The 23875-nt window shown below is 36.4% G+C and overlaps 1 protein-coding gene across 7 annotated transcripts in view; it reads right to left on the reverse strand.

Annotated features, from left to right (window-relative positions):
• The window catches only part of Csmd3 (CUB and Sushi multiple domains 3), a 1145339-nt gene that overhangs the window by 831244 nt on the left and 290220 nt on the right, over window positions 1–23875 (reverse strand). For all 7 annotated transcript variants that reach the window (XM_052747788.1, XM_052747786.1, XM_052747792.1 and 4 more), the window contains exon 5: window positions 2870–3077. In XM_052747788.1, the coding sequence (XP_052603748.1) occupies window positions 2870–3077 (208 nt within the window). The remainder of the gene's footprint in view (window positions 1–2869; window positions 3078–23875) is intronic.

The raw sequence follows: 23875 nt of genomic DNA on the forward strand, positions 1-23875 counted from the left end.
ATCTATATGGAAGAATCCTTAAAACGATGCCACCTGAAATAAAATGTGTCATTTTCATATATATAGGCCCAAGAATATAGACTTAATGGGGTTAAAGGTCTTGGGTTTTATATAACATAATTATCTGCTAATAATTTTATACACTGATTTTTATAACTCATAAATTTTTAAAGAGGCTTATTCATATTATTTAATTGGCAAAGTAAAGTTATTCATTAATAGTACTGTTTCTTTAAATTTTCATTTGTAGAAATATAACATTTGGTTATTTTCATGATTTTTGTTTAACATGCCAAGTTACCTAATTGTTGAGCCATCATAAAGTATAAGTTTGACTGGCCTTTGTGTTTAATCTAATAATTTTAAGAAAAATTTAAAAATGCATTTATTCATGAGCAAAAGGAAATCATGTGGTTTGGTGATATTTGGAAGTGTAAATGGATAGGAGAGAAACTTGTGATTCTGACATGGTTAATTAATAAGCAATATTGTTTTACTACCTCATAGTGCTAAAATATGCAAATCAGTAATAAAAAGCTTGAATGCAATATAAGGAAGTTGGGGTTTTGCCTGCATGTATGTCTATCAGAGGCTGCCACATCCCCTGAACCTGGAGTTACAGACAGTTGTGAGCCGCCATGTGGGTGCTGGGAACTGAACCCATGTTCTTCGGGAGAGTGGCCAGAGTGGTCAGTGCTCTTAACCACCGGGACATCCCTCCAGGCCCACAAGAAAATGTCTTTACCACGTTAATAGGGATATACTGATCCAGAGAACAGAAGAATTAGATTTAGTTTCTAGAGTTCAGTGGCCACAAAAGACCCATTGCCATGAGACTATTTCTCTTTTCTTCATTACATCAAGAACATGAATGCTTTTCAAGCCTGAATGGGTTGGCTTTTGTATCAGAAATAATAAAAATTACTAGAAAATCTATGATACCATTATTTGGCTTTACATGAACTAAATTATGAATCTTTGTAGAACGGTAAATTTTAAACTAGTTTTCTTTAAATTCTCTACTGATTTAAACCAGGATTAGCCCGTGTCTCATTGTATTATCACACAAAATTATTGTGGAAAAGGATAGAAACACATAAATGTGTCTATCAAAATCCTGAGAGTAGGTCAGGCAGTGGTGGTGCACAACTTTAATCCCAGCATGCAGGAGGCAGAGCCAGGCAGATCTCTGTGAGTTTGAGGCCAGCCTGTTCTACAGAGCAAGATCCAGGAGAGGCACCAAAACTACAAAGAGAAACCCTGTCTCGAAAAACCAAAGGAAAAAAAATCCTGAAATGGAGAAGAAATAAACACGGCTATGAATAGATAAGCTATCTTTGTTGTCTATTAAAAGGTAGCATTTCTGATGGAAATACATTACAGATTATTGGAAGCCCAGTGAACTGCGAATTTCTCAAGCGTGTACCTAACATTCTTTCTTCTTCAGGTAACAATGGGGGTGTGGGGGCACTCTCAGATTTACATTCTTCCTGCTTTCTCTGTGTTATATATTATTCTCTAAAATAGTACCCCTCCTCTTTGAATGCACCTGTTTAGTCCTCCTTTCAAGATTATCTTCTCAAGCTCAGGCAACATTGCAGATCTGCAGATTCATTCTTCGTATCCCTCTCTTCACATCCCATTGTTTCTGTCTAGCTACTTTCATTGATCTATCTTCAATTTTTGATGAAATTAAATAAACATCCGTGTTACATGTCTTCTTGAAATTTCTGATTGTACAGTTATTTGTTATATAGCTTCAATATTATGTTTCCAAGCAACTTCAAACTCCTGTATCTGATGCCAATCTCAGGATCTATAGGGTCTCAGTTCTAAAGTTGACTTTCTTTCAACAGGGTCCATATTGTAGACTATCATCATTGTATTCACCACTTGCTTAAGTCAACCATACAAGTTTCTATTTCAATACTACCTTCCTTCCCATTCCTAAACATTTTCAGAATAATTTTCATTCTAATTCTAGTTATGCAGTAATTTCCTCTGCTCCTTCGTCTCTAGTGACAGAGCTTTCTTCTAGGATTCCTGTAGTCACTCCTTAAGTAACACTCCTTAGCTAATCAAGCCACACTTAGAATCAATTTCTACACTTCATAAGACATTTTGTAAGACACTTCATTTGACATTTCAGACTTGTGGATTTAACTGTTTCAGGTAAATCCCCACTGCTCTGAGACACACTTTCCATGACTCCAAAGTTCCCCACTATTCTAGTATGGCTAGATATTCACTTCCCCCATTGATCATTTATCGTTCTTTCAGTCAAAAGTATCCTCAAAACAGTACATGAAAATTTGAAAACAATATAAGCAAAGACTTTATTTAAAGTATATTATTCCCAACAAGCATCTTTTGAAAGTAAAATGCTCATTAGACCATGTCTTGAGTCTCTAAACAAAAATTCCGTCTTCAAACAAGCTTGTCTTCAGATAGAACAGGATAAGTAAATGAGCTGTTAATGCAAATTAAGGCAAGTTATTGCTACGACTACACACTTAATTTTAAAGCAATGGCTAAGTTTGGACTAGCATGATGAAGAACGGCACTAGATAAGAAGTGGCCAGAGGGACAGGTTTGATTTCCTTGCCATAATAACATACTGATTATCCTTACTGACCCAGCGACATTAATAGTGATGAAAAGCCGACTGTCAAAATTCTATTGTCACATCAGCATCTCAATCCACAAAAGCATCCCTCAGTTCTGACAATGCTTCTTTATAGTTTTTCAAAAAGCCACATGATCCTTTAAACACTCAGATCTTACAGCTGCAGATAGAGCTTGGTGTTCCCCACTTTGCTTCAGACAAGGACACCAATACTAATTAGCATAAATCAAGTTATCCACTTACCATATTGTAGGTGGCTCAGAACCTTCTATTTCTAGGTAATCATATTTTTCTTCCATTTGGAAATCAGTAAATATAAGTGAAATGGTGTCCCCCGGCTCTGCCACAATGGTCCAGGTGCAGTCTGCATTGTTATGGTATTCATTAGGAAAACCCGGGCTGGATATGATGCCACTGGATCCTCTCATTGTTCCTCCACAAGCATCTTCAGCTGTTAAAAACAACAAGAATACATTAAAATCTCATTATTATGGCAAGTTTAACTGAGTCAATTCAGTGTGTTTATTATACATTAAAATAACAATCCAAATTTGATATCCATTTAAGTCTGTGAGAAATCGTTCTGTTTCATATATAAATATAAACCACATCTTGAAAATTTATAACCACTGTTTGAAACAGACAGATACATAAGTGAAAAAAGAAACTACCCTCTAGAATTAAGTTCCTGTATAATAAAATCCAGTTTATTTTCATGGTTAAATGACAAAGAAATGTGTTTCTTAAAACAGTTAATCCTTTCACACACATTTGGTGGTTGTAGAATGTCTTTATTTTTTAATGTGTTTATACATAAAGACCTGAGTAATGAGGCAATATAATATAGTTTAGAGAGGACTGTGTCAAAACCTATTAAAAAAATATTGGTGGGGGCACACTTGAAATAAAAGTATATATATTTTGTTTATCCATTCTTCAGTTGAAGGGCATCTAGGTTGTTTCCATGTTCTGGCTATTACAAACAATGCTGATATGAACATAGCTGAACAAGTGCTCTTATGGTGTGGTTGAGAATTCCTTGGGTATATGCCCAAGAGTGGTATAGCTGGATCTTGGGGGAGATGGATTCCCAATTTTCTAAGAAAGCGCCATATTGATTTCCGAAGTGGTTGTACAAGCTTGTATTCCCACCAGCAGTGGAGGAGAGTTCCCCTAGCTCCACATCCTCTCCAGCATAAGGTGTCTTCAGTGTTTTTGATTTTAGCCATTCTGACAGGCATAAGGTGGTATCTCAGAGTTGTTTTGATTTGCATTTCCCTGATGATTAGGGATGTTGAGCAATTCCTTAAATGTCTTTCGGGCATTTGAGTTTCCTCTGTTGAGAATTCTCTGTTTAGTTCTGTGGTACATATACACAATGGAATACTACTCAGCAGAGAAAAACAATGACATCATGAGGTTTGCAAAGAAATGGATGGATCTAGAAAAAATCATCCTGAGTGAGGTAACCCAGACTCAGAAAGACAAACATGGTATGTACTCACTCATAGCAGGATACTAGACATGAAACAAGGATGACTTGTCTGCTACTCACATCACCAGGGAGGCTACCTGGAAAACAGGACCCCAAGAAAGACACAGGGATTGCCCAATGACAGAGAAATGGAAAGAGATCTACATGAACAGCCTGGACATGAGTGGGGGTAATGAAAGGCGAGGGTCAAGGGAAAGAGAGCTTGGGGGAGCGGGAGATCCCAGCTGGATCAAGAACAGAGAGGGAGAATAAGGAATAGGAGACCATGGTAAATGAAGACCACATGAGAATAGGAAGAAGCAAAGTGCTAGAGAGGCCACAGAAATCCACAAAGATACCCACACAACAGACTGCTGGCAATGGTCGAGAGACAGCCCGAACTGACCTACTCTGGTGATGGGATGGCCAAACACCCTAATTGTTGTGCTAGAAACCTCATCCAACTACTGAGGGATCTGGATGCAGAGATCCATGACTAGGACCTGGGTGGATCTCTGGGAGTCCAATTAGTGAGAATGAGGAGGGTTTATACCAGCGAGAATTGTTGAGACCAAGGTTGGATAAAGCACAGGGACAAATAGCCAAATGAATGGAAACACATGAACTATGAACCAATGGCTGAGGGGTCCCCACTGGATCAGGCCCTCCGAATGGGTGAGACAGTTGATTGGCTTGATCTGTTTGGGAGGCATCCAGGCAGTGGGACCAGATCTTGTGTTCATTGCATGAGTTGGCTGTTTGAAACCTGGGGCCTATGCAGGATTGTTTGGCTCGGCCTGGGAGGAGGGGACTAGACCTACCTGGACTGAGTCTACCAGGTTGAACTCAGTCTGTGGGGAAGGCTTTGCCCTGGAGGAGATGGGAATGGGGGGGTTTGGGGGGAAGGTGAGGGGGACGGGAGGGGGGGAGAACAAGGGAATCCGTGGCTGATATGTAGAACTGAATTGTATTGCAAAATAAATTAAAATAAATAAATAAAAAATTTTAAAAAAGTATATATATATTGCATGCACAGGATAATTTAATTAAATGGGAATAATAATTAATAAATAAATTTTCAGGAAATCTATCCTCTATAAATCCATAATACAATGCATATATTTTTCTAATACACCTGAAATATGTACATATATATGTAAACATTTACATATATACAGATACACATTAATATAACTTTGCAGTGGAATTTCAATTTTGAGCTATATTCTGATTTTTGTATAAGACTTCACATAGATCCCACACTTAGACTGATGGTGTGTACTATGAGAGAGTGTTTACATGAGCATCTGAGTTAAACTGAGACTATGAGAGAAAATATTGCATCATCCTAAAGAAATTGAAGCTAGAATATTTGCCTATCATATCTCTGTTTAGGCCAATCAAGCTAATAGGTTACACATTTACTTGTGCAGTAAATTGCATTATGATTTATGCTGTTGCTTTTACCAGCTCAGGGAACTCCTTTAGTGTAAGTCATTGGAGGAAATGTCCATTTCTATAATGACCAATTACTATTTGATGTGATGGAGCACCTCAGAGCTTTTTTTTTGTAATATAACTCCATAATGGATAGGGAATACATGATGTTGTTAGTGGGAACAACATCATTACTACCTTGTATGAATCAAATTGCACTAACATTTTCTACCTCATTCTTCATACATTTAGCAGCATAATTTATAACCTCACTGAAGACACATTTAACTCTCATCACACATTCTTGTAAATGTGATGCATGTTCTTACGTCTTTATTGCATGGTATCTATAATTTTTGTTATTTTTAGAGATTATTCTATAATTACATAATTCCATCTTTCCATTATTCCCTCCAAACTTCCTCATACACCCTTCTATGAGGATAAAGTAGTGGTCTTGTCTAGTCTTTGTGCCATATTGCTATACCTTCTTTCTTACCAAAATATATATGAAACAATTAAGAAAACATATGCAACAACAATTAAGAAAAAGAGTCCATGAATTTGAAAAAGAGCAAGAATGAATATATAGGAAGATTGGGGGGGCACAAGAGAAGGGGAAGTAATGTAATTATAGTATAATCCCCAACTACCTAAAAGAAAATTTTAAAAGGGAATTCCATAGAACTATTTCTTCAGAACCTCTAAATAGGCAGGAAGTTACATGGTTAATTGCAACTTCCTTTATATGAAATTTAAATTATATTCATTTGACCATCTGTTTGTAGTATTCACTGCTATTTACTAAACATCAAAAGAAACCATACAAATCTAAGTAGCTACAAAACTGATCAAAAGTTACTACCAGCCTTGGTCTCATGCATTAATCTATCTTGTAATGAGGTAAACACAAAAGAAATAAGAAACATGCTATTACATTTCTGTAAATAGTGACAGCAATAATGATAATAATAATGATATAATAATAGTAGGGTTTTTCCTGATTTACTGTGCATTACAGTATATTAAAATATTTGAATCTTAGTATTTTCAAAACATTAGTTTGACATTTATAGTCATGTTTGAAGAAAAGTTATCAAAACAAATTGAATTAGAATAGTCTCATTAGGAGATTATTACAAAGTTTGTAACATCTCTACTTTGTTTTAAATTTATTGGCCAAAATTTTCAAAGTGTATTAAAATTTTATGCATGTAATATATCCATGCACATATCCCATGAGCCACAGGTGGGCAAATATCATGTTAGGAAGCTTTTAAAATCTGTGCTCTATTAATTTTTTGAGTTAATCTTGTATCCTGCTATGTTGCTGAAGGTGTTTATAAGCTGTATCAGTTCCTTGGTGGAATCTTTGGGGTCGCTCAAGTATACTATCATGTCATCTGCAAATAGGGAAAGCTTGACTTCTTCCTTTCTTGGCTCAGCCTGGGACCTACCTGGACTGAGTCTACCAGGTTGATCTCAGTCCGCGGGGGAGGCTTTGCCCTGGAGGAGGTGGGAATGGGAGGTGGGCTGAGGGGAAGGGGAGGGGGCGGGAGGGGGGAGAACAAGGGAATCTGTGGCTGATATGTAGAACTGAATTGTATTGCAAAATAAAAATAAAAATTAAAAAAAATATATAAAATAAAATCTGTGCTCTAGAATATAGAGAAAACACCAAGCCAGCCATGTAGAATCAACAATGGCAATGTGACTTTGAAGGAGGGGACTGGACCTACCTGGACTGAGTCTACCAGGTTGATCTCAGTCTGTGGGGAAGGCTTTGCCCTGGAGGAGATGGGAATGGGGGGCGGGCTGGGGGGAAGGTGAGGGGAGCGGGAGGGGGGAGAAAAAGGGAATCCGTGGCTGATATGTAGAACTGAATTGTTTTGCAAAATAATAATAATAAAAAAAATTTTAAAAAAATAAATAAAAAAGAATAAAATTGTTTTGGACTTGAGACTATTGCAATTATTTGAAGCAAGAACATGAGTTCTTTCCTAATTTTTTAATGTATTCCACTTTATTGATTAACAATTAAAATTGTCATTTTTATTTGATTTAATACTATAATATAAATCTATTACCAAAGAACTTTCAATTCACTTCAATACTATTTAACTCAATTTATGTTTATAAACTTTTAATAATAATGCTAATCTCTATATTTCAAGCAGGATGAAGGACACTAATAATTAGTTGCAATTTAAAAGAAAGTAATAAAATTTATTTCAGTATATTTTTGCCTGTGTACTTTTCCTAAAATTAAATTTTTATTTACTTAAATCTCTGAAATACTCATTTTGATACTGATAATTAGTCATCTTGATTTTTTTTGCATGAGACTACACAATTCACTTAAGATAATATGAATTGTAACTTCTCAGAAGTATAGCTGTAAAGATAAAGAAAATATAGCTTCAAACATCAACAAGATCAGTTTTCTGTAATGCATCTTTTTCAGGCACTGCTCTCATACTGTGTTCTATTCTGCGATTCGTTTCTTCTGGCATTGCTTATGGTGGGAGTGGGATACGGGAAATAGGACAAATGGACTGTGAATTTTAGGAGATGAGTCTTCACGGCCAATTGCAGATGCTAAGCATATAGTCCCCCATCAGACCTGATCATGGGATGTATCTCTGCACCTCTCCCTAGCTGAATCACAAACTCCCATTAGCACTCAAGTGAAACTGGCATCTGTGAGCCTTACTGTTCTTCCCTATGATAGGCATCTCTTTTGTGTGCCTCCTAATTAGATTACTGAGACATCAGTGATTATATACAGGAAATAGAAGCTCATTTTGTTACAACAATACTTATAATTAATAACCTAACTGTATGAATCCATTGTTTAAAAGGAAATCCTTCATATAGACAGGAAATTACAACTAAATAGTACACACCATCTAGATTGCTAGTTTTACATTTTACAAGTTACATTTTTTTCTGACATTTAAGGGGGAAATATAATTTTAAAAAACACCAAAGGAACATTAAGAGTTCACTCAACGTCTATTTTTTCAGTGTTTCTATGAATTATGTTAATTTTCATAAATTGATTATGAGATCACTGAGGTACAGTTGGGCACATTGCCCAGAGAAATCTGTTATAAGGTGATCCATATTCATTACTCTCTTATTTTCTAGATATTATGTTCTTGAGAAACTATTAAGGCTATATATTGAAGATAGAAGTATTATAAATAGGGTTAGTATTTAAAAAAGCTGCCTTCTAGATTGTAGATTCTGCTAATATGAAGATAGAATGCCATTTTTTAAAAATTCAGAATACTATCATTTAAATAAGGGTGGAATATAGTAAGGAGTCCACGTGTACTTGCTGATCAATGTATGTAATGAATAAGACATAAGATTACATAAATTGACCACGAGAATGTATTCTGAGTTTTGAGCTATCCATGAAATAGAGCAAAGCAGGAATTTCAAAGAATTCATAACTGCTCAATAATATGAATCTAAAAGTGCTTTGATCTTAGGGTTCTCATCTCTAGAATTGTGAGACTTAATGGAGTGCATTGGTGAAGACAAAAAAATTGGCGACGGCTATGCAGCCACATTATAATGTTGCAGCAGTAACAACAGGTTCTGAATCAGCTTTTAATAAGGTAGGTTTCTGAGGCAGCTATGTCTCCTGTTATACTACGAGCATAGCAGCCATGAGCTAAGCTTCTGTAGGGGCTTGCAAAAGAATGTGGCTGGTGATCAAGACAAAGATATAAGCAGAAAAATACAACTGACAGTGACCCTCAACGGAGGTAGCCGTCATTGCTTCTTCCTGTCTCACCTGCACGTGCATTTGAGTTGGCGCTGATTGTGTAGAGTAAGGGAGGACGGTGGTTAGGAACCATTATTGATGCAGTGGCTAGTGAGTCATTCATGTTAGGAGTGAGACCATTTGCTGACATATCTGACAAAAAATCACACACACTTCCAACCATCGGTTCAAAACACTGAACTTGAAGGAATCCTTTCTTTGGTCTGTCAGGATCCACTCTCTGAAGAGGCAAGTCTTTGAACTACAGTTACTGTATGAAGGATAAGGCCTGGAGAATGGGAAGAGTGTCCTTCACACAATGGTCACATGGGATCCGTTCACCTCTTCCAGCTGATGAAGATATAGGATGAAGAATCAGACTGTGGATTTCAGTCTTTTACTTTATATCTACTACAAAAAAAAAAAAAATCACATAACAAAGACATTAAAGAAGAAGAGAATTAAAATGTAATCTTGAAAAAAAATCAGCCCTGTCTTGAAAGAGACCATAAGGGGGTCATCCTGGCAAGGTCTCAGGGAAAAGAGAGACAGCTAAAGATGAAGCCTCTGTTTTAAAGAAGTGTCAGGAGCAGATTGCTGGTAGAAATATGAAAGGCAAAGGTCACTTCAATGAGATCTCAGAGGATAAGAGAAATAGTATTAAAAGTCAAGTCATAATAATGAAAGAAACATGATCCTGGTTGAAAAAAAAAAAGACAGAAAGAAAAGAGGTCTGTAGACCACTGGAAAAAAAATTGAAGACCCAAACATGAGTACATATAACCACCGTCATTTAGTAATTGACAAAGATGCCAAAAGCATATGCTGAAGAAAAGATGGCATCTCCAAAAGTGGTGTCAATAAAACTGGATATCTACATGCAGAAAAATGAAATGTGGCCCATATATTACTCTGCCCAAAACCTAATCCCAAATGGATCCAAAGCCTCAATGTAAAACTTGAAACACTAAAACTACTAGAAGAAAACATAGGCATCACCGTATGTGACAAAGGCATACAAAAGAACTTACAGATGAGCATAGTGATATTTTATTTGTGCTGAAATGTGATTTTATTTGTATGTTAATAAATAAAGTTACCTGGGGGTCAGAGCTAATAGCAAGCCATAGCAGAAGTCTGGCAGTGGTAGCACACGTCCTTAATCCTGATCATATGACAGGCAGATCTCTGTGTGTTCAAGGACACCACCAGCATGGAGACACACACCTTTTTTTTTTTTTTTTTTTTGGGGGGGGGGTTTTCGAGACAGGGTTTCTCTGTGTAGCTTTGCGCCTTTCCTGGAACTCACTTGGTAGTCCAGGCTGGCCTCGAACTCACAGAGATCCGCCTGGCTCTGCCTCCCGAGTGCTGGGATTAAAGGCGTGCGCCACCACCGCCCGGCAGAGACACACACCTTTAATCTCAATACCAACCATAGAAGACCTGGAGGTCTGTATACGCAGGCAGTGACAAGGAGGTCATGTGGTTGGGTTTACAACCAATGAGAAGGCAGAACAGAAAGTCAATAAAAAGATACACAGGAAGTAGGTCTCTTTCTGAGGGGAAGGACTGCAGCGGCAGAGAAGGTAAGAAGGCGGTTGGTTTTAGTCTCAGCTCTGAGCTACTGTTCTGACCTCTTGAGCTTTTAATTCTGCATTTGGCTATGTGTTTCTTATTTAATAAGACCGTTACATCTACAGATGAGGAATCCATTTACCTAAGAATTAAGGCCCCAAACGGCCAAGTAAGACATTATAAAACTAAAAAGTTTCCACACGGTGAAAGAGACTGTCAGTCTGGTGAAGTGGAAGCCAGTTTGTATCTGATAGAGTTTTAATATCCAGAATATAGAAAGAGCTAGAAGAGCTTATTTTTTTTTAAAGTGGGCTCGGTATCTGAATAGAGTTCTCAAAAGAAGAAATAAAAATGATAAAGAGATGTCTCAAAAAATGTTCAGCATCCCTAACAATTAGGGAGATGACAGCCAAAACAACTTTGAGACTTCATCTTATCCTAGTCAGTAAGACAATAATCAACAAAATAACCAAAAGAATGCTAGAAGGTATTTGGGGGAAATGAAGAAATTACATTCACTATTGGGATTGTAAACTGGTTTATTCACTTTACATATCAGTGTGGAGAATCTAAAAGCATTTAAGAATAAATTTACTATTAGATTCAGTTGTAGTGTTACTGGTATATGCCCAAAGGACTTGGCATCCTACTCTACAAATAATTACTCAGCCACATTCATTGTTACTCTATTCTCAGTAGATAGAAAATAGGAACAATCTAAATGCAATTAAACCAAAAAAATCAATAATTAAAATGGGGTACGTATACACTATGGGTACTATTCAGCTGTAAAGAAAAATGAAATCATAAGTTTTTACAGATAGAAATATAAAATAGCATATTGTGTGAGCTAGCTCAGCTACATAAAGACAAAAGTCCCATATTCTCTCTCATCTGAGGTTCCTGACTCTAAATCTTCAGATGTAAGTATATGGCATTGAGAAAATGCAGAATCCAGAAAAGTAAAAAGGGATTGTTGTGTGGCAGGGTGGATAGAGGGCAGTGTAACAGGGTAACAAGGGACACTCAGATCTCCCTGGGAAAGTGAAACAGAAGAGATTTCGTGATTGGACTGGGGGAGAGTGGGCATGAAAACAGGAGTGATTAGGTGGGGGTTTGGTGGGAGTAAAAGTAATGAAAGAGACACCTTGAAAGGGTGTAATTTCAGGGTCAGGTAGAAACCTGGTGTAACAGAAACTCCCAGGAATCTATATGGACAGATGACACCAGCTAAGACTCCTAGTTATAGGGAATAGGTAACTTGAACTGGCCATCTCCTATGACCAGGCAAGACTACCAGTGGAGGGAACTGGACACCAACTCATCCACATAACCTCCAACCTAGTCTGTTCTGCCTATGGGGTGTGCTGGGGTAAGGGTAACACAGAGATTGTACAAATGGCCAACCAGTGACTAGTCCAGCTTGAGACCCATGCCACAAAAGTAAGCCCACCCAGATACTGCCTGTAGTGCCAGTACCCAGAAGCTGGATGGCCCAGAGACCTAGGATAAAACAAATGTGATTGGACAAAAAAAAAAAAAAGTAACGATTCCTAAGGGTATCTGCTATACTCAAAGATTGGTGCATGGCACAATTGACATCAGAGAGTCAGAGAGACTTCATCCAGTAACTGGTAGAAACAGATGCAGACACACAGTCTAACAAGGAATCCTGCTGAAGATGGGGACGAAGGATTAGAGGAGCCAGAGGGTTGAAGGACATCACACACACACACACACACACACACACACACACACACACACACACGTGAAAAAACAAAACAAAACATAAAACCACAGAATCAACTAATTCTCATAGAGGCTCACAGAGTTTAAACCTACAACCAGGAAACCTGCATGGGACTGGCCTAGGCACTCTACATATGTTACAGTTGTGTACTTTGATTTTCTTGTGGGACTCCTAATAGTGGGAGCATGGGCTATCTCTGACTCTTCTGCTGGCTTTTGGGGCCCTTTCCTCCTACTGGGTTGCCTTGCCCAGCCTTAATACAAGGCGAGGTGCTTAGTCTTGCTACAATTTTATATGCCATGCTTTGTTGATATCCTTGGGAGGCCTGCCGTTTTCTGAACAGAAAAAGAGGAAGAGTGGTTGGGGAAGGTGGAGGCAGAGAGAAGGTTGGAAGAGAGACTGGGAGGAGATGAGGGAGGGAAACTGCAGCCCGGTTGTAAGATAAACAACTAAACGTAAAAAAAATCATGGTTCACACATTTTCCTATTTAACACCATAGTATTCTTTTTGGAATTCTGATATTACCAATGTCCTTATTACAAATTTAATCTATCTAAGCAAGCAGAACTGTAGCTAAAGTGACACCATGTAAATTGTATTTAAAATGATACAAAGTGGATATAGTATTAGCTACAAGATCAAGGTGGGTTATTCAAGCTACAATGGGTATTTTTACATGGGTAAGAAGTAAATTTTTGTAGAGTTATTACTATTATTAGAATGTCAAGGTTTATTTCTTACTGATTCATGGAATGATAATTATAAAGAAATTGAATGGACTAATAATGTCAAGTGAATTTTCAAAAAGAAACATTCTAGGAATAAAGATTATCAAACATTGAGATTTAATTTTGATGAATGATTGAAAAACTTTCCCCTGCAAATGCCAGGTCATTAAAGAGTCATTCATTGTTTTATTTATTTGTGTGAAATCCTATTTAACAGCATAGAATTTGAGAATAATTGAAACCAAGTGAATCTGCTCATTTATTTTGTAGAAGATCTGTCTTGTTTAAAGTATAAAAAATAAACCCCATGTAAACAGAAACTAGCCAAACCTTTTCATTATTACCTTTAGTGTTAGAAACCGGCTCACACCTGGGAAGTGTTATTTCTATATCTGATGTATCTTTCTTAATTGATGCTGAATTGAAAAGTTTTGGAGGTTATCATCGATTGGTCTATGAACATGAATTATTTCTTACAAAGTTAGCATCTTTCTCATTTCCACTCAAGCTTGTTCATTCTTTGATTTGTATCTTTCCAGGAATAGGTACAAGGAATTTTAGTTTTTTTTCTAACATTTTCTTCTAAACATGATTAAGACCCAGTCATTCAACTGTGTTTATTTTTCATACCTTTTGGATGGACACATAGGTCTTTAAATTCAGAGATACTTTAATAATATTTAATAACAGAGGCTATAAATCAGTCTTTACTTGATGCCAATGACTCCGTTACCAATTTAAAATACACAGCTAATGGCCCCTGCTGTGGGATGGTCTGTATGTCAAATTGCTCTGATTGGTCAATAAATAAAACACTGATTGGCCAGTGGCTAGGCAAGAAGTATAGACGGGACTACCAGAGGAGAAAAGAAAAAATAGGAAGGCTTAGAGAGACACTGCCAACCTCTGCCATGACAAGCAGCATGTGAAGATGCTGGTAAGCCACAAGCCATGTGGCAAGGTATAGATTTATAGAAATGGATTAATTTAAGGTGTAAGAACAGTTAGCAGAATCCTGCCACAGCCATACAGTTTGTAAGCAATATAAGTCTCTGTGTTTACTTGGTTGGGTCTGAGCGGCCGTGGGACGGGCGGGTGAATGAGATTTGTCCTGACTGTGGGCCAGGCAGGAAAACTCTAGCTACAGGCCCCCTTTTGTTCGAATCTTAGATGGCCTTTTAATTAAAAAAAAAAAAACAGAGCCACATATCAGGGTGAAAGTTGAAAGATCGGAGAAGCAGAACAGCCATCCACTAGTTCTTACCTCTGTGAAATCCTCAGCCTAAAGAGAGTGAGTTCCTGTTTCCTCACACCTTATATACCTTTCTCTGCCCTGCCATATTATTTCCTGGGATTAAGGGCTTGTGTACTTCCCAAGCAAAGACATGAGATCTCAAGTGCTGGGATTAATGGTGTGTGCCACCACTGCCTGGCTTCTATGTCTAATCTAGTAGCTTGCTCTGTCCTCTGATCCCCAGGCAAGTTTATTAGGGTGCACAATATATCACCACACCCCCCTTTTCTCTTAGGCTCTTGGCTGATTTGCTTTACCATGTCTCCTTATTTCTTATTCTGACAAAAGGAATATCATACCAGCCCATTTCTTCTCTACTCCAATTATATTTTACTCACCATGAAGAAGTCAAGGGTATTTCAAATAGAAATTGTCTCTCATACTATATCTTTAATAACATTCTAGTGGCTTTCCTTGGAATAAAGTCAGTGTTCTTACCATATAATGCATACGTGTGATTTTGTATATATGTATGTGTATATATATACATACATATGTATATACATACATATATGTATGTGTATATGCAAGCGTGTTCGTAGTTGTGTATGCAAGTGTATGAACATGCATACATAGGCCAGATGACAACATTGGGTGTCATCCTTCCTCAGGTACCAGTCAACTTGTTTTCTAACACAAAATTTCTTACTGAATCCTCAAGCTTGCATCTTAAACTAGTTAACCTGGGCAGTGCACCTCAGGGATCTGTCTGTCTGCACTTCCTGAAATTTGGAATTATATGCATGTACTGCCATACTTATAATTTTGAGAGTGTTGGGGGATAGAATTAAGTTTTATGTCTATGTGACAAGCATTTTAATGAATGAATTATCTTCTTAATCCCTTGCTGTGTTTTTAAATGATCTCAATCCATAGATTTTCAGTAAACTTGAGCTACAACACTTATGTTTTGTCTGCCCCCTCCCTGCTTCCTTCCTTTTTTTTTTTTTTAATGATTAGGGACCTAGTAAGCAGTAAGTAGACAAGGAAAATAAAAGTGAGATCCCTGAGCTAGAAACATCTTGTTCTAGAAGACATTAACAGAATTTTTAGGAAGACGTGTGTACATATTTCTAAACAGGGAAAAGGAGAGCAACCAAGAGCCCTATAAGATACTCAAAGCAGCATTGCTTTGATGGAAATCCAGCCTCAGGCCTCTCCCATTCCAAAGGAACAAAGTTGCTCCATTCCCTTTTCCTGTGACCTTGTCTTCTTATTTTCCTTATCATTTAATTATTTGTATCTGCCACAGAAAAAGCCTGATGAACATACATGCACCCACCAGCAGCTCTGTTACAATGTGTGTTTACACTGACATTCCCCTAGACATCAGGAAACCAGAACAGAGCCATAGGTGATGTCAAGGGAGGAAGAGGAAATTGTGCATGGGTAATATGAATGTGAAGAGGGGGAAAATGGATTAGGAATGGCTAACTGGATTAGGCAATGGGAGAACTGGGTAGAGGAGAGAATATGGGGAGGGATGACATTAAACACCTTCTCAAAACCAACAGTTACCTATTACTTTAGAACTTCATATATCTATGCATACTCATATATATGCATGTGCATATGTATAAAATGTATACATATATATCTATAAAAAGTTTAAACAGAGTTACCTTGTAGCTGGAAAACAATACTACTCCAAAGAACATAAGCCTTCAAAAAATAAAATAAAAAAGGATGCTGCCATATGTGGGTTTCTTTTTTGGAGGTTGTTCTTCCATGGAGTCTCAAAGACCACCAAACATTAAAGGCTGTTACAGTTGGTCTTAGTTATGCCAGAATCTGATGGTAAGTATCTATTTTGGATGACTCCACTTACTTGAATCACCAAAAATGGAAAATTCAAGCTAGTGATTGTCTGGAAGCTTCATCCTGCAATGTAGTTTTCATAGTGCTAGAAGATGTTATGCATGCTACTGGGAGAGAAAAGTAATAAACAATCTTACACAGCTGTAAACTGTACAAGCTATAATAACCTCTGACTTGGCAAGATTTGTCCACTGGTATAATAGTGTGTGAATGTTATTGAAATCTGTTGTTGTTTACTTAAGTTCGGCAAAGCTCCCTTCACCTTTAGTGCCTTAGTCAGTCCTTCTATCTTTTTCCTAAAATATATTTTCAAGATTTAATATATGATGTCATATATGATGTCATGCCTATTAGCAATCTTCATTGACAAATGATTTTATCATCTAAAATAATTCCCGTCTGTCTCTATCACAATAACCTATTACATTTTCTTCAACCTATCATTATCCAGTAGGGTATTTTATTCTATTTTTATTATTTTCTCATGTATCATTGAAATATGAACTCTATGGGGGTCACATTATTGATGCATAACTATTAAAATAATCATGGTTTTATCTTAAGAATCTAGAACAAAGTTAATATTTGATATTTATCTGAAGCATATATTATCTGGTTAAGTTTGGTCTTTTGTTTTATTTCTCAATATGTTTATAAACTTTGAGTGGCGCCATAAGTTATACCAACATGTGGATGCCATAGAACAAATAAAAAAAAATCTAACCTCTCTTATAAGAACTGACTGAAAATTCTATATTGGTTTCTTGTTTTTCAACTCATCATCATGATTTGAGAGTGAAATTTTGTGGACTTAAATTTTACAAACAGTTTCTTAGTTCCTTTTTCTTTGTCTTATAGGTATTACAGGAGTCTTGTGTTTGTTGGTGCAAAGAGTTTCCTGTGATGTGATGACACAATTGACTTGTGACCCACTCCTGGCAACAGTGACCCAGGAGGGGAGCGGAGATAGTACTGTCTGCCTCACACCTTTCATTTTTCCTTGCCATCTCCACCAGTTAAACGACAGGTTCACTGCTGCTGCTTGTTTCTCATTTTCTGCTACAAAACAGAGTAGTAAAAAGATAATAGAAAGTGAGAAAAAAGTAACAAATCCTTGTCCATGAAAGGTCCCTTGAGAAACGCCAAGTAGTAGGCAACTGACTATATAATTTGAAGAATTCTACAGCGCCTGCTTGCTTAAATGTTGGTACCTCCTCAGTCTGTTCCTGAAATATGTATTTTTAAGTGTCAGTTTGCTTGGGGAACTATTTCATCCCAGTGAAATCCAGAGGAAATTGTATTTTAATAAATAGAATACAAGCTACATAATTTGAATGACTAATGATTAACTCTTGTGAACTTAAATACGGTATTCCAAGTTATTAAAAGAGATCATCAAAATGGTTACAGATGCTAATTTCTCAAATTTGATCAGGATACAATGTCTAAAATATATTGAAATATCACTCTGTACACGATAATTATACAATATCATTAGGCATTAAGTTGAAAAGTAAACGAGAGCATCAAGTTAGGGATAGATATAGCTTTAAGCTGGGGGGTGGGAGGAGGGAGGAGGGGGGTCGGTGGATAGCATGAGGAATGAGTAGAAAATTTCTTAATAAAGAAAAATAAAATAAAATAAAAATAAAAAAGAGAATAGCAGAATGTTATTCTTAGACAAATAGACAAATGTTTTCCTTATTTCATAGAAAAGAAAACTGAGGGAGAGAAAGGTGAAAATATTTTTTTAAAATGGAATCAAATTAAAAACAAGTTACTTGGAAAATAACTTAAATCACCAAACAAACTACACTGAGGTATTTTAAAAGTAAGAACAGAAGAAAAGAAGTATGTATACAACAGCAGAGATAATGTACATAAAAGAAGATGTGAAGTAGTCAAGGGGACCACACAGAACATCTCCACAACCAGACATGCGCTTTGTGCCTTTTCTAAAGCTTCTTCAGAGTAGACAAAAGCACACAATGTAATAATTAGCAGTATTGTTCCAAATAAAGCTACTAGCCAAAGGATTTTTTTACTCTTTATTAGCATTAATACATTACATTTCAAATTTATTTTATTGGTAAATTATAATAACAATGTCAATGATTTATGAAAATACAATATTTCTATTGAGATTTTATATTATTTGTAAACTTTGTTTTGGTAAAATGGGTATTAAAGAAGACAAGTTAAATGTGCGTTTGTTATTTAATAGTTTACATTAGATATTCAAAGCACTATCTAAATAAAATATTTTCCCTAAATTCTAAAATGAATAATTGAGAAAACACTCATCTAAGATTAGAATATAAAGGCTGCAGTAAAAAGCTGAGTCTGTAAAGAAGTTGCCATGAAAGCGTGAGGACCTGGGTTTAATTCTAGAGCACACACCTGAGAAGCCAGACATGGTGGATTGAGCTTGACATCAATCCCATTCCTCGGGACTTTCTGACCAGATAGGAAAATCTAAGTCAATGAGAGGACTTGCTTAGAACAGGAGGAGAATGGTGGCTGAGAATACCAACCAAGATTGCCATATTCTTTTCACATGCAGGTGCACATGTTCATATGCACACTGTACAGATACCTTCACCTTCACACACATTCACATACACATAAACACATAGAGATGAAATATATAACTTAAATATGTATGTACAGACATACAGACATACCCTCTAAAGTGAGTTTAAAAGACTCAGCTTGTAATGGATTTACATTGCTTGTTTGTATTAAAGCTTCTCAATGTAGCTGAAAGTGACTAATACACAGCTCTAATTATACCTCAAAAGTAATTAGAATGCTAGGATTAAAAGGTGGCAGAGTGCTCATTCCTAAATAGGACATCCATATCAATTCATTCAATGCCCAGGGAACATCATGAAAAGGGAGTGTAGGAAAAGTAAGAAATAGAGATGTGCAGCACAAAGAGATTCCATGCCCATTTCATTCATGAATAACTACAGCTATAGATAACAATAAAAGATTGGACCATACAACATTTTAAAATGTGTGAGTGAAGTACCCCTGAGTCCCCTATTGTACTGGGAATATCTAGTAGAAGCTAATGATTGCTGATAGTAATATCATTTTAGACAGTGACATAACAACAGATATGGCCAGTAACTCATCTCCTACCAATGATTATATAAGCAATTCTAATGAAATTCAGTGGGTAGCAAAGGGAGACTTGGAAGGAAAAAGAAGATTTTCAGTGGGAGGAGAGGAATGGAAAAGGATAATGGGTAAAAAGAACCAAAGATTCATTATATATGTTAAAGAATAATACAAGAAAAATTAAATGAAATTGTGCACCAAAAGTTAAAAGCAATCTCTTGAAAATTCACAATTTTGCAAGATTAACCTACTACCAAGCTCTATGAACCTTCTTCCTACACCTTGACCTTCACTCTGCACATATGCACGAGGATAAGGAGTTCTCTAACTGCAGACACACACACACACACACACACACACACACACACACACACACACACACACTCACTCAAACATGCTCACACAAAAACTGAGCAACATTAAAAAGACATATTTTCTAAAGTTTAGTATAATAGCTTTCTTCTCTCTCTCTCTCTCTCTCTCTCTCTCTCTCTCTCTCTCCTCTCTCTCTCTCTCTCTCTCTCTCTCTCTCTCTCTCTCTCTCTCTCTCTTTCTCTCTGGTTATATTTGATGTAATGACATGGAAAACTACATATAGTTATATAATTATTAGTATTTTGCACCCTTTAGCAATAATATATCTTTGTATTTTGAAACAAGGTTTTTATATACAGATACATTTTTCATCTGCTCAATCTTAAAATTAAAAATTATAAGAAACAAAAGGAAAATAACAGTATCTCTCACTAGTGACTTTTGCTCCATATAAAAGTAAATAGTGTTTTAGTTTACTCAATATTTTCAGCACTGATAATGTATACACTGTTATGGTAAGGATATATATATATATATATATATATATATATATGTGTGTGTGTGTGTGTGTGTGTGTGTGTGTGTGTGTGTGTGTGTGTAATATATATATATATGGTAGAAATTCACAACAAAACTTGCTGTATCCAGAACACATTTATCAAAAGCTGTAGCTAATCAGTGGCCAGTTTTAAACTTTGGCTTCCTGTGGTTCATCCATACATCTGCAGCTTACTATTTATCTAGGTCACCTTTTTAGTTAGCATGTGCACAGGGAATGCAAACTAATCTTTATGGAGCCCAAAGCCAATTATAACTGGGAAAGGAAACCAAAGCCAAATGTAAATGGGTTCTGGAGAATCAGTCCTTGTGTATAATGTTTTCTGTTGGCATGATGAATGAAACTTTGGCGGCACGGACATGTTAAAAATGAACAGGGATAATAAAGAACACCCACAATTACTTTTGGATTTTCAGAAGCAGCAATGCTGAAGTTTTTCTAAATGGTTAATTTTAGCATTCATCCAAATGTCAGTGAGCCAGTTAGTGAGGTGAAACTACACTTTAAATTATGTCCAAAGGCTTTTCTTTTTTTAAAAAAAAAAAATACAGAGTTAACATTTGCATAAAACCAGCCATTCCGTGCCTTATGTTTCCAAATCAATTTAGCTTTGTGTGCTAATATTTTACTAGAGCCCTGGAGATAAAGAGGCATGCAGGTCAGCCATGTGTGCTGCTAAATCCCCAAAGGAAGCCTTCACACTAACAGGCAAAAGATTGACACCAGACAAGATTAGCAAAAGAATTAGTTATGCACAATCAACTGTGTTATATATTGGAAGGGTGTGTGCATCTGTTTCTCTTGTGCTTAAAAAAAAAAAAAAGAAAAAAAGAATAAAGAAAAGCCTACCAGTGAGGAGAGTTAACACCTCCAGAATTTTACTAGGTGCATCTAAGTATACTATTCTTTTATGTGATGGATTTATTAGATGCAACTATCATTATTACTGTACATGCTAGTAATAAGGTCAGCATGTAAAAACTGCAATGATCCTAGCTATTTAATTTCCAGTTGAAAGAAAAACATTACAGTTAAAAGTCTCTTTTGCAATCTCTCAATATCGGGTTAACTAGGTTTATAGTCTAACCCTTTGAAATGATATATGGTACTGAAAATGTCCAAACCCAGCAACCGACAAACCAGAAACTTTCAAATAATAAATCCTTTCTCTGAATGGTTTATTATATGAAATTACTGATTATAACATAGTGTAATTTCTAGATTTGATACTCAAGCTTGTAGTCCTAGCACATAGATTCTGGAGGAAAGGAGCTCCAGTCCAGGCCAGCCCAGGCTGCACAGTGAGGAGTTCCAGGCTTACCTTCACTTCAGGCAACACTGTCTCCAACAATGTAGATTTATTTTTAAAATAAAAATCTTACTAAATACTTAGGCAGAAGCCCTTTTCTTCTTACTAGGTTTCCCTGTCCAGGCTGGAGATGAGAACTTGTGCCATGTCCTATTCCATCTTCCTGTGTCGTGTTTGGCTGACATCTTTTGGAGGCCTGCTCTTTTCTGCAGGGAAATGGAGGGAGACTGGATCTGGGGAAGGAGGCAAGGAAGCTTGGAGGAATGGAGAGAGGAGAGACTGTGGCTGGGATGCATTGTATGAGAGAAGAATTTATTTTCACTAAAAAGGGGGAGAGATTAAAGAAAGAATTATAAGAAGAATTCAGTGTCATTAATACTTTTTCATATACCTCTTATTTCATCAGGTATTCCAAACTTGAGTTTGGATTATTGTTAATTTGTGCTGCTATTAAGATGCAATAAATTAACAGGTTATAAAATTGTATGAGGAGAGATCAGTCATTTCATTCTTAGTACATTTCTTTCCTTTCTCAGATCCATAAGGAAGGAAATCATTCCAGCTGAGGTACTTATGCCAATTATGTGATTTCCTTCAAGAGACATCATTTCCTTCTCTACTTGAAGTCAACAGGCACCAAATTAACTACAGCATCCACTGGCTTTAGCAGTTTCATTGATTGAATATACACATGGTGCAAATATGTTAGACACTGTATTTTTAATTTTTAATTTCAGTCTTATTCCTTGCTACACCACAGTAACTTCTTTTTTTTAAATCATGATTCCCCTAAATAGTGTAAACAATGTGTGCTTTGCAATGCACTGCCTTACCCCAAAGACACAATCCCAGGAAACCTGTGAATGTTTTACTTTATCTGGCAATAGGTAATTAGGCCTAAAGATGCAATTATAGTTGATAATCAGTGGCTGCAATTAAGGAGCAAGTAAGGTTTCTGATGAACTAAAGAGGAGACCACCTTCAATTATTCCAACAGGCTCAGGCTAATCACACAAATCCTCAAAAATGGAAGAAAGGAGTAAGAGTTAGAGACAGAGATAGAGAGAGATGCAGTACTTTTGGCTGTGAAGATAAAACGAAAGGGGATAAGCACCAAGAGATAGAAGCAACTTCTAGAGACCAAAAATATAAAGGGCGGAGTTGATTTACAATCCCAAAGGATTCCAGTCGTGTCACTACCCTGATTGTAGACAGTAAGACCTGCAGCAGACCCTTGATCTACAAAGCTATAAGATAAGACTTTCATGTTTTAAAATGCTCCATTTGTGGTCACTTATTAAAGTGGCAATGTAAAGTTAACACAAAACTTTTTTTTTTTTTTTTTTTTTTTGGTTTTTCGAGACAGGGTTTCTCTGTGTAGCTTTGCGCCTTTCCTGGGACTCACTTGGTAGCCCAGGCTGGCCTCGAACTCACAGAGATCCGCCTGGCTCTGCCTCCCGAGTGCTGGGATTAAAGGCGTGCGCCACCACCGCCCGGAACACAAAACTTTTTAATACCAATTGCTAATATCTGAATAACTTTGAAATCTCAATATTGTTTACCAGTAAGGGGAGATCAATAAAATGATCTGGCATGTCTTTTAGATTTCATTGACTCACAGCACACACATAGGCTTACTGATGATCACTTACTATAATTATTGAGCTAAAGTGAGCCACATTTTGTGAAATTAGATGCTTACTTGTGGAAACCAGTATGGAAAATGCAATGATTTTTGTATAGAGAAAAGAATAATGACAAGGTTATGGTTAGTCATATTTATAGATACTAGCAAGTTTTATATCTAATTCAACAACATTATTTTAAAATTTTCTGTGTGAAGCTTCTTTAGTATCCTTAGAATGGTTTTAACATCTTATTTGTTTCTTCATTATTCAATAAACCTAATAAAATATTTACCATCAGTTCATCATATGAATGGATAATTGTGTATATTCACTTTACATTTTTTATGATAATGAAATATAAAATATACTTTATCAATATCAAATGAATAAGTATTCTCACAAATTGCTTGTGGACCAAATCTGGCCTTTTGCTGTTTATTATAAATAAAGGATTATT

This window comes from Peromyscus californicus, unplaced genomic scaffold, assembly GCF_007827085.1.
Source record: "Peromyscus californicus insignis strain IS unplaced genomic scaffold, ASM782708v3 Scaffold_20__1_contigs__length_68692818, whole genome shotgun sequence".
Lineage (NCBI taxonomy): Eukaryota > Metazoa > Chordata > Mammalia > Rodentia > Cricetidae > Peromyscus > Peromyscus californicus.